At 37.0% G+C, this 11918-nt stretch overlaps 3 protein-coding genes across 3 annotated transcripts; all 3 read right to left on the reverse strand.

Moving 5' to 3' along the window:
- Positions 1–8621: 8621 nt before the first annotated feature.
- On the reverse strand, positions 8622–9371 carry LOC131636394 (uncharacterized). Its single transcript, XM_058906998.1, has one exon. The coding sequence runs from the start codon at positions 9369–9371 to the stop codon at positions 8622–8624; it is 750 nt and encodes a 249-aa protein (XP_058762981.1).
- Positions 9372–9396: 25 nt separating this feature from the next.
- On the reverse strand, positions 9397–10245 carry LOC131636395 (uncharacterized). Its single transcript, XM_058906999.1, has one exon. It carries the CDS (start codon positions 10243–10245, stop codon positions 9397–9399), a length of 849 nt encoding a protein of 282 aa, XP_058762982.1.
- Positions 10246–10590: 345 nt separating this feature from the next.
- Positions 10591–11391, reverse strand: LOC131636396 (uncharacterized). Its single transcript, XM_058907000.1, has 2 exons — positions 10840–11391; positions 10591–10746 (listed from the first exon to the last, which is right to left on the reverse strand). Exons 1-2 carry the CDS (start codon positions 11389–11391, stop codon positions 10591–10593), a joined length of 708 nt encoding a protein of 235 aa, XP_058762983.1.
- Positions 11392–11918: the final 527 nt, after the last annotated feature.

Consider the following 11918-nt stretch of genomic DNA (forward strand, 5'->3'; position numbering starts at 1 on the left):
TCCGCCGAAACTCTGACCATGACCCTGGCTATGTCCATGTATGTTCCCTCAGCTGTGTTTTCGTCAAGGCAGATGAAGACACCCAACGAATTTTCCAAAGAGACAAAAAATTCAGAGCAGTGCTCTGAGAGCACCATGCATGACAAGGAATGCCGTAAAATCTGAACCAAGTCACTCTACTATTATCAACATCAAAAGACTTCCAAGGTCGAATTTCAGAGAACCACTGCTTCCACCAAATGTTATCGTCCCCTACCAAGTCTGCCAAGTATCCGTCTTCCGTTTCTTCTAGCAGACAAAGATTAGCTCCAAGAGGGGTAATCTTAACCGTAAAAACACCTTCCACTTCGAAACTTGTTTGCTTGTTGTAAGATGAACCTGGAATAACCACCTTTCCAACAAACGCCTTTTGCATTCTTACTTTGTTATCCTCCAACGAACTGAAGACAAATGCCGGTTTTTCCGCCTTGTGATCCTCAACCTTTCTATTCCCCACAGCATCTGCAAAATAGAAACCTCTCCTAACAATACCTCCTTGCTGAGCTCCCGGATGAAAGAGTCTAGAGACCTTACGACCGCCTCCCTCAACAGAACCCCCACAACCCTTCTTCCTTTCTCCTTTGGTCCCTCCACTCCTGCTAAATCTGGAAGGATTAGCATGAATTTTTTCCCATCAATGATGATGTTGTCCAACCTTAGCGCCAGCATCCTCAAATCTTCTACTTTGTTGAACCTTGCAAATCCAAATCTCTTGCCTATTTTTTTTCTGAAGGGTGCAATGTTTGCTTCGACAAGGTCTCCATGGCAACAGAATAGCTTGAAGATATCGTCTGCCTTGTTTCTGTCTGGTATTGAAGAGAAATAAATGGAATCAAGATCCCCTGTGCCCTCCTTGCCTCCAAGCCTAATCGGAAAGCTGTCCCATTTGGGGGTGAAATGGGGGAAAACCTTTTTCCCCGCCTTACTCCACTCCATCCAATACTTTTTTTGCACTAGTTGTCCCAAGCATTATTATTTCAAAAATTCAGCACGGGGACTATTTCATTGTGGAGAAGAATTAGAGATTGTTGGGCCTAGGGATGTCAACGGGGCGGGTCGGGGACGGTAATTGATTTCCCCAAACCCAAACCCAAATCCCAAAATAATCCCCATTCCCCGCCCCAAACCCAAACGGGGATGGAGAATTAAAACCCAAACCCGACCCAAACGGGTTCGGGTATCCCCGCCCCGCCAGCATCCATTTAGTGAAATCAATTTTTTTAATAGAAATACTTATTTTTTTCAAAATTAAATTACTTTATAAATAATAAAATGAAACAATTCCAAAAAAAAATCATACATACATTTCAAATATTTTAAATAATAAATTTAAATCAAAATATCAAAACTTTGGCCATGTATTTAATATTCTAAATTATCAAAAATATATAATAATATATAGAATGAAATAAACGGGGCGGGTTCGGGGACGGGTTCTAGTGTCCCCATTACCCGACCCGACCCCATATTTTGTAATCGGGGAAAAACCAAACCCGAACCTAAACCCAGTCAAAACGGGTTTTCCCCGTCAAATTCGGGGCGGGTTCGGTTGGGTACCCGCGGGTACCGGTTTTGTTGCCATCCCTAGTTGGGCCGGTCCAAACTACATATAATGGGCAGGCCTCTTTAGATTTTGTTTGGGAAATTCTTTATGCACCCATATGATTTTTCATGAATCTCTAGTGAAAACTGCAAAATACCCCTATATTTCAAATATGAATATGCCAAGACACATTCTTTCAAAGAAAGGTGACTTCACATATGCAATTCCGAAGTCACCATTTTTTAGAAAAAAGGCGCATTCACATATGCATATCCGAAATATATTGAGTTATTTTAGAAAACGCACCAGCCACCACCAACTCTTTCCATTCACTTCAAACATCAAATACGCCCTACAACAACAAAAATCATTTTTATCAAAAGTTGTATTGAACATTCACACTCAACAAGTTCCATTCAAGCATTCATAAAAGCTCAAAGCTCATTCCAACTTCAACACAAAGCTCAACAAATTTGTAAGTTTTCAATACTCTTGACCAAGCTAAAAGTTAGAATTTAGGATTGTTATAATTTAGTACAATGTGTAGGATGATGTTATTGTAGTTCAATGTTAGTGTTTAAATGTTAAAAATTGGATTTTGGATGAGTTAGGGCAAGAAGTAGATGTATCTAAAAAATGGATGTTCCTAGGCTATTTCGCAAGTACATGTCTGAAATCCCCTCTGACCAATTTTAGATATTCACTGAGTTGTTTTTTTTTTTAATTTTAAAATTGTTTCATAAATGTTATTAACCAGTTCTATTTTTTCACGAAAATCGCTGACAACCAGACTCCGACTGATCGACTAAGACAGATGAGGCCAACCCAGACAGCCTCATCTCGGTACGAGAGAGCTGCACATCAAGGAGTAACTCGGGGATGAGGTCAAGTTTGTGTGGAGGAGGTGCCTACAGGATCCTCATCTGCACCTAGGAGTCGCTTGTCTCGGACGTCTACCTCTCATGAGGTTACTCGGGAGGAGGAGGTACCTGAACAGCGTGAGGTACCTGAGGAGGAGGTCCACCAGGAGCACGACGAGGATGCTCAATACGGTTTAGATGATGCACAAAATGGCGGGGCCATTGGCTACCCAAGAAAGCCTTTTGACACGTCCGTCTTGATATGCTATCATGACCATGTTGCTCGACATATTTGGGATGGCGAGGTTTTTTTCTAACTTTACTTTTTAATTTAAACGGTTCATTCATGATCCAACAACAACTAATATTGTTATTTTTTTTCTATCTGACAGGAACGAATGCCCATAAAATTTGCGAACCATTCCCGGGAAATACGTTAGCATTAGCCACGACATGCAGGGGGCATTTGCCGAAAGATGGCACAAGGAGACGTCTCCTGTTAAGGAGTTGACGATCACACTCCATGATGTGGCTTGTCTGCTCCACATGCCTATCAGAGGGAGGTTGCTTGACCAATCCTGGATACAGAGGGTTGAGACCTTCTATTATGCATCCTGAATATGAAACCTTCGAGCCTCATCCAAAAGTGAGTTGTTTTTTTCTGCAGTGATATGGTGAACAAAAATACAAGTTAAAAAATTGGAAAAATAATAAAAATAGGATAATATTTGTTAATTATGCAGAAAATTTTACAAATGTTATATATCATAATCGTTAAAGTATCTCGCGCTATCCAGAAAAATATAAATAACAAAACGACACATGTAGGAATCGAACATAGGACCTTTATTTTTAACACAATCTTCCTTTGGTGCAACCATTATGATAGGGCGCGTGCTTTCCAATTTATTACAATGGTTACTGGGCCAGGATTGTAAGTATCATAGATACAACCATACGCTACATGATAACATCTGGGCTTGCGTGATTATATATCATTCGCAATCGTTGTTGTTTGCCTTTTTCCGCAGTAGTGTATTCTCGGTGAACGGTTAATGAAACAAACAATCTACATAGCATATAATAAACTAAACTTCATCTACTCTCATCCTGTATAAGAATTTAAAGAACAAAACATTGATAAGTCACTTGAAGCCTCTTTCTCGTGACTTAGTAATATTTTATTCTTGTTTTGAGAACATTTGTCAACAACAACAACATACAACAACACAACAAATACATGCAACAAAATAAAAAAAACATACATTTTATCAATAAAACATTGACAATATACAACATCACAAGATATATTAAATTAGTTGAAGAACACACCTTTTATTGAAAATAATCGTGAAACTATAATAAATTATGAAGTTCATGTAGTTTGTGATGCTATGAAATAGAAATACAAGGTGGATGAAGTATCCACAATAACTTCATACTTCTTGTATTTTCCATAGCAACGCAAACCATATGTACCATAGCCAAAGTATGCGCTTTGTTAGGATGGTGAAGGAAAATCTGAAAAAATGGTTTGTAAGCAACAACAAAACATGTGAAACCGAAGTAAATAATAAAATAAATCATGTCAACAAAAATTTATCTACATTTATCAACAACAACATACAACAATAAAAAAAATCTTAAACTATCTAACAAAAAAATAAAATGAAAATCATGTGAAATATAACAACAACATACACAAAAATGAGAGAATAAGGAAGAAGAAGAATACCTTCATGTTTAAAGAACAATATTGACGGCTATACTGTAGAATAAGAAAGCTAAGGACGACGAAGAGAAAAAATGGGTGCAAGGATTTTGCTGTGAAAGATGCGGCGATACTGTCGACAATCGAGAGTTAAATCACTTATATATGGGTAAGTTATTTCACAACAGTTGTTATTACCAACCGTGGTGATATGTGTGTATGTGTGTGTGTCACAACGGTTGAACAAAACATTTGTAGTGATATCACTTTAATTTTTTAAAAAATACAAAAAATAAAAGGCGCATAACGTTATAGAAATAAAATTACGGTGAGCTCAACAATCGTTATTATATCCTAACAATTTTTAACTGAAAAATAAAAAATTAGCGGATGAGTTTAGAGATGTCACCACGGTGTTTGGTAGAACTGTGGTGAATTGGGCGTTGTTGTTTACACGTTTTGTAGTAGTGCCAAGATGTTCAATTTATTGAGGATAGTGAGAGATGGTTTTTGAGGCACTTTTGAGATGGATTTTTCTCGGTAGCGTCGGTCTACTAAGTGCTCGATGATCTTTGTTATGCCTCTGATCCTCCTTTAGTGAGGGAGATTCCATCTCTTCCTCTTATTTGGAATTGTTGGGCTCCTTCTAAAGTTGTGGGATTCTCTTGGAAGCTCTTATGGACATGTTTCCTTCTAGAAAATATTTGTTCAAAAGAAATTTTATTGTTGATCTGGAGGCTAGGTCTTGTTTTCTCTATGGGCATTGGCTTGAATCAAACTCCTATTTGTTCGTTACTTGTAATATTTTCTCTTGTGTTTGGTATAAAATATTTGAGTAGTTAGGATTTCAACTGCTTCTTCCTAGTGATATTAGGACTCCTTTTGAAGTTTTCATCTCTTAAGGGGTTAATTCTAAGTTTAGGAAAGTTTTTGTTGTGATTTGACATACTGTTGTATGGTCCATTTAATTAGAAGGGGATGAGAAACATTTCTCCGATAAGACAACAAACAAACAAAAAGATGGAAGAGAAGAGTATTTTTTTAGGCTTAAAGTTGGTTCTATGGTCGTAGGTATGTGAACTCATTTTCTTTTGCAGTATAGCTTTAGAATCCAATTCAGTTTCTTGGTTAATAGCGGTTCAAGTAATCTGACATTTTCCAAGTGATCTGACCTTTTTGGAAGAGTACTCTTTCGAGGTTGTGTTTGACCCAATTTTTTTTATTATATATTTGCTATTAATAAAATATGAAAGTACAGTGAAGTGGGAGAGAAAAGATTTCAGTATAATAAATATGATGTTTACCGACACCTTAGCAATGGGTGACCAACGATGAGACTGCGGGTAGGGGTGCTAAAATGGGCCCGGCATGCGGAGAAAGTCTGTTTTGCTCGCACTTTTTTGCGGGGCGGGACAAGGTTTTATGCTCGCTCTCTTTAATGTGCCCGCCCCGGTCCGCCCCGCTCCGTCCCGTTTTTTGTTGACATGTGTTTTTCATACAATTTCATTATTTTTAGGCCTAAAAAATTTAATTCCCGCAAGTCTTCTCCGCCCCGCACTTATTTTTTTTAGGGCAGAATAAGATTTTAGACCTGCACTCTTATATATGCATGTTTCGCACCGCCCTATATTTTTGCGGGCTTTTGCGGAGTGGATCCTAACGGAGCCATCATACCTGTTTTCCACCCCTACCCAAGACTAGGCCGTCGATAGCATTTTTAAGAAATCAAAACAACAAAAAAAATTAAGAAATTTACGAATGATTACACACTTCACAAGTTTTAAATATACTATAAAAATCTACATAGATATTTGTGCATGCCTCTATAGATAGTAAGATTTTTAATACATCCATTCCTTCTCAGCTACATCAATTCAATTATTCAGATTTAGTAAATTTTAAAAAGTAAGTGTCATAAAATCATTTGATTTTCTATATCGTGTATAAATGGAAGACGATAAATTACCAGTTGGAAATTATTAAAGCAGTACCTTATAGAAACCAATCCAATTGGTTATACTTTTAAAATAAATAACAACAGATTATACAGAATAAGATACTTTTTTACATTAAATGTTTTCTTACTTATCAAAAGAAATAGTTTTCTTGCTTCTTTTGTGTTCAATATTTTTCTTTTTTTAGGATGAATTTGTTATAATCTAATATATTAATTAAAAACATTTACTTATATGGCCCCTGACAAAAAACTGCTTTTGGTTGACTTTTAAAAGGGACCTGTAATGTTTTGGCTCATATCTCCCAAATGAAGCATTAGAGAGACAAAATTGTATAGAATTTAGTTTCCTTCATAGTTGGCTTTGGTTGGGAAATTTTTGATGTTCCATGTGAAAGTTATGGCTGGTCAAAGTTTAGTTGGCTTTTAACTCAAAAACCCTAATTTAGAGACTTTGAGTTTTATTGATTTCTGAGCTCTCCTTGATGAATCATGATCAACATTTGATCAAATGATGGATGATACTTCAAAATATTTGTGTTGACCAAGAATCAGGAATTTTGACTGTACTTTGACCACAGTTGACTTTTAGGTCAAACTAGTCAACTATTGACTTTCTGAGCGTCTAACTGAGCAATCTTTGGAATTAAAGCTTGAATTTTTCCATGGGGATGGTTTGAAGTCTAATAAGCCATATGAAATCCATTGGAGACCTTGACTCATCAATTTTCTTAAGATAATGCAAAACCGTAGTTTAGGAGGTCCTTGATTAGGAGATTGTGTCTTGAGTTAACCCTTGAGCCTTGAATCATTGTATGAGTTTGAAGGTGAAATGAGATGGGCAAATTTTGGGTATGACAGTAAGCTTGCTATAGAAAGTAATCCCTTTTTACACAGGTAAACTCGCTAGAACCATAGCAGGTAATCCCTTTTACGCAGGTAAGCTTGTTAGAGCCATAACAGGTGACCCCTTCCTCATCCAGGATATATGAAAGGACTTACTAGAACTATAGTAAATCCTTTCCTTTACACAAACTGCAAAAACTTACTAGAACTATAGTAAGTGAATTTTTTACAAACTGCAAAAGCTTGTTAGCACTATAGCAAGTGGACCATTTCTTTTACACAACGGACTGCGAGTCTTCGCTATGTAAGTCTCAAGCTTTAGCAAGACGATCCTCTTTCACCTTCCAGTACAAGGTAAATTAAGGGGTCTTCCATTATTTAATAACTCTTCGATTCGAAAAGCGTGAGATCTGCGTATTCTCACGCCATTCAATCCAAGATAATTAAATAGGGGCAGCTGTCATACCCCAAAATTTACCTGATACAATTCACGTCTATTAATTTATTGAGGGTATCTAAATTGGGAGTTATGAGGTTTAACATTTGCATTGTTAAACCAAATCTCTTATAAAAAAAACCTTCTAACTGAATATGGGGGTGTATCTATAGGATGTCCTTTGAGCCCAATTGAAAATTTAGGCCCATTAACTTGTTCCTAATTTTTAATTTTTAATTTTTTGATTTAAATTATATATTTCGGTTTTTCCCTATTTAAAACATGTTTTGTTTCTAACATAAATTTCTTTTTATACAAACTATATATAAAATATTATCTTTATTTTATTATTTAGTTTGTATTATCATTAAAAACAAATCTATTATATCAACTATATTAATAATACTATTAATCATTATTATTATCAAAATCAAATCTTATGAATCAAATATACAATAAAAGTCCAAATACAAAATCAATCTAATTTACAAATTGAATCAAATCCTAAAAACCTAAATCAAAACCTAAAATCAAATCAAATCTTATTTCATGAATCAATTTACAACAAATCAAATATATTACAATCAATTACAAAGCAGATCTAATTTAAAAAAATCAAATCAAAGATTGAATCACATCAAACAAAATCAAATCCAATTTTATTAACAAGTCAAATATATTACAATCAAATCTAATTTACAACAAATTGAATCATTCCTAATATGAATTAATCCTAAGGCTATAAATAAGAAACCTAAGTCTACAGAAAAGGGGATACAGAAGAAACCCTAATCTAAAAAACAGAGAAAGAGAGATCGGAGAAGGGTGTTGAAGCGCGAAGCCTTCAACCTTGCGCCGACACCTGCAAGCAAAAAAGAAGAGGATTAATAAGGAGATTGGAGCTTACACGATCCAGAATTCAAGATAAAAGGTAACCCGAGACACTCAGCTTAGGTTTTTATGTCGAATGCATGTGTGTTTTGATGTTGGTTTCTGAAACTTTAGGGTTAGGGTTCTTCAACTTAGGGTTAGATTAACACCCTCCTGGATTAATATTAAACAAAAAAATACACCTCATGCGTTCTAGTTTTTTTGTGTAAGCAAGATATTATATAAAAGAGAACTAAGGGTTCTCAAACCTGATTACACGAAGACGGGAAAGAATCCGGAACAAAAGAAAAATTACACGCCAATTACAAAAGCATTACGAGAGAAAAAGAATCGGATCCTTACTAAACTCGTAAAAGGAATAATTGGAATGTGTAATTTTTCCGCAAAAAAGACCACTTCCAAACAAAAAGCTTAATGCTCCAAACAATGTCGTTAACGTTCCAACCCTCCTCCCGGAAACACGCCTCATTCCTTGTAATCCATATAGTCCAAGTTGTAGCCAACCAAACCACATCTACCTTACTATCTACTAACTTTTGTGTACAAAAGAATCTATGCCAATCCATAAAATTAGACAAGCACTCATCCTCCATATAACCCACTTTACCAACCCAAAAAGCTATTTCTTTCCAAATATTCTTCACCACACCACAACCAAAAAAGGAATGGTTTCTATTCTCTACATCCACTCCACAAAAAATGCACTTTAAATTATCTACGGGAAAAGGAATACCTCTCAAAACCAAAAGATTCTTGGTAGGTAATCTATCAAGAAGGAGTATCCAACCGAATGCTTTAATTTTGAAAGGCACCTCAACTTTCCAAACAAGCCGAAAAGCGTCATCAAATTTGTTAGGTGGTCCATGCGGAATAAAGTCGTTACCGTAGAAAGCATAACAAGAAGTCACACAAAAATCCAAACCGTTATTACTCACCCATGAAACCGAGTCCTTTCCCTCCTTAAAACCACCATAATTACCCAACAATAGACAAAAAGAGAGGAAGCGACTCCTCACCTCGGTATCCTCCAAAACCGACACGGAAACACCAAAATCCCCCCGCCTCCAAACACCCTCCAACCATCCACCCATTGCCGCCACCGACACTCCCTTTAAACTAGAGACCAGATACAAATCCGGAAACAAATCCTTCAAAATAACACCGTCCAACCACCTTGCTTCCCAAAAAAGGAGTATTGAAACCATTATGAACATCAAAAGAACAACACTCCTTAATAGGATCTCTAAACGAGCAAGAACCGATCTTCACTAAATCCCTCCACCAAGAAGAAAAAGAAGAAGAAGAAGGGATTTTGTTACCACCACCACCATATAAGATAAAGGAATATAAATCTTCGTACCTTGCTTTCAAGACATTAAACCAAAGCGATTCGTGACCTTTAAGAATCCTCCACCTCCACTTGCAAAGGAGTGCTAAATTGAAAGCCGAAATATTTTTTATTCCTAAACCCCCTTTGTTGAACGGTAACATCAGCCTTTTCCAACTAATCCAATGTATCTTCCTTTTCTCTTCCACTCCACCCCACAAGAAATTACTTTGGATCAAATTGAAATCTCTCACCACTTTCAACGGCATTTTGTAGAAAGACATGGTAAAGATGGAAAGCGGCGTAAGAATCGCTTTCAAAAGAGTGATTCGCCCTCCCAAATTTAGAAAACGATTCTTCCACCCCATTAACTGCTTCTTCACCTTACTCAAAAAAGGAAGCCAAGTCGAAGCCTTCCTAGGATTGCACCCAATCAAAATACCAAGAAAAGAGAATTTATTATCCTCCACTTTGCATGAGAGAAAATAGGACGCGGCATCCAAAAAAGATCTCCTAACATTGATGCCAATCAACTTACTTTTATGGTAATTGATTCCAAGACCCGATACTATTTCAAACGCCTTTAGAACCGTCTTAATGGCCCAAAGATGTTTCCATGTTCCCTCCCCCACAATCATAGTATCATCCGTGAATTGAAGAAGATCCACACAACAAGCACCCTTAATAGAAAAACTCTCAAAGTCTCCTATGTCGATGTATTTCCTAATAAGGCCCGTCAATCCCCCCGCCACCAAAACAAAAAGGAAAGGAGATAACGGGTCTCCTTGTCTCAAACCTCTAGAGACACCAAACTACTTAGTGGGACTTCCATTAACAAGCACCGACATATTACTATTGAAAACCAACAACTCCATCCACCCCATCCATTTCTTCCTGAAACCCATCCTTTTCATCATGTATCGCAAAAAACTCCAACTAACTTTGTCGTAAGCTTTCTCGAAATCAACTTTAAAAAGCATACACTATCTACCTTCCTTCCTAGCATAATCAACCACCTCATTAGCCACTAACACACCATCCAACAATTGTCTACCAGGAACAAAAGCGTTTTGGCAAGGAGAGATGATTGAATCAAGCACCCCTTTAAGTCTTCCCGCCAGAAGTTTGGCAATCGCCTTCTACATACACCCCACCAAACAAATAGGCCTATAATCATCCAAGGTCAAAGGATTTTGCAACTTCGGAATCAAAGTCAAAAAAGAAGATGTGACCGCCTTTGAAATAACGCCTCCATCAAAGAAATGGTTGAAGAAGTTCACAAAATCCTCCTTGATAAACGCCCAACAATTCTTAATAAAAAGAAACGTGTAACCATCCGGACCCGGACTTTTATCTCCCCCACAATCCCAAATAGCCTCCTTGATTTCACTCTCTTGAAAGGGTTTTTCAAGGAGCAACCCTTCTTCAACACTAATACTTCTGATATCTATCCCTTCCAACAAAGGCCTTTCTTCCTCCGGTTCGACAAATTTGTTGCTAAAATGATTGAAAACCTCCTCTCTAATCTCCTCCATCGATTCCACCATACCCCCCTCCGAGAGGAGAGGACCTAAATGATTAAACCTTCTTTTTTCTTTCATCACCTTATGAAAAAAACTACTATTAGCATCTCCCTCTTTCATCCATCTCACCCTTGATTTTTGAATTAGCATGTTCTCTTTAATTCTCAAATTCCTCCATATTCGACTAGACGCTTCTTTCCTCTTTTCCACCAACTCCCGACACAAATCTTCGGAAACATCTTCCAACCTACTATCCACCATGATTAACTCCCTAACTCCCTCTTCGACTTCCAAATCTATCCTTCCAAAAACTTCTATATTCCACCTTCTAAGCTTCTCCTTTAAAAAGTCTAAGTTTTTCCTTTAAAACAAAATCGCCTCTCCCTTGAACATTCAATGATCTCCATTCTTTCTCCACAAAAGGCAAAAAAGAGTCAAAAGAGAACCATTCATTATTAAATTTGAACGGTTTCGGCCCCCAATTGACATTATCCTTCACTAGCCAAACCGGACAATGATCTAAGATATCCCTATCACCGATGAGTTGTCCAACCACCCCCCACATGTTAACAACTTGATTCGAGACAAGAAATCGGTCAATTCTACTCATCGATCTCCCATCTCCGCTATACCAAGAATTTTTTTTCCTTTGCTCGGGACATCCACCAATTCGCTATTAAAAATGAACTCCACAAATAAGTCTATCTCATTATTATTAATAATAACCGCTCTCCCCTTCCTCTCCCTTCTATCCTTTATGGCATTAAAGTCCCCTCCAAAAATCCATT

Source organism: Vicia villosa, unplaced genomic scaffold (assembly GCF_029867415.1).
Source record: "Vicia villosa cultivar HV-30 ecotype Madison, WI unplaced genomic scaffold, Vvil1.0 ctg.001710F_1_1, whole genome shotgun sequence".
Classification (NCBI taxonomy): Eukaryota; Viridiplantae; Streptophyta; class Magnoliopsida; order Fabales; family Fabaceae; genus Vicia; species Vicia villosa.

What these genes read in the sequence shown, in the direction of transcription:
- LOC131636394 (XM_058906998.1), bottom strand. Translation starts at nt 9,371, where the DNA reads ATGGGTGGATGGTTGGAGGGTGTTTGGAGGCGGGGGGATTTTGGTGTT.
- LOC131636395 (XM_058906999.1), bottom strand. Translation starts at nt 10,245, where the DNA reads ATGATTGTGGGGGAGGGAACATGGAAACATCTTTGGGCCATTAAGACG.
- LOC131636396 (XM_058907000.1), bottom strand. Translation starts at nt 11,391, where the DNA reads ATGGTGGATAGTAGGTTGGAAGATGTTTCCGAAGATTTGTGTCGGGAG. An exon ending in GAGGCGTTATTTCAAAGGCG is followed by an intron (nt 10,747 to 10,839) that starts GTCACATCTTCT and finishes GGGTGTATGTAG; the next exon opens with AAGGCGATTGCCAAACTTCT.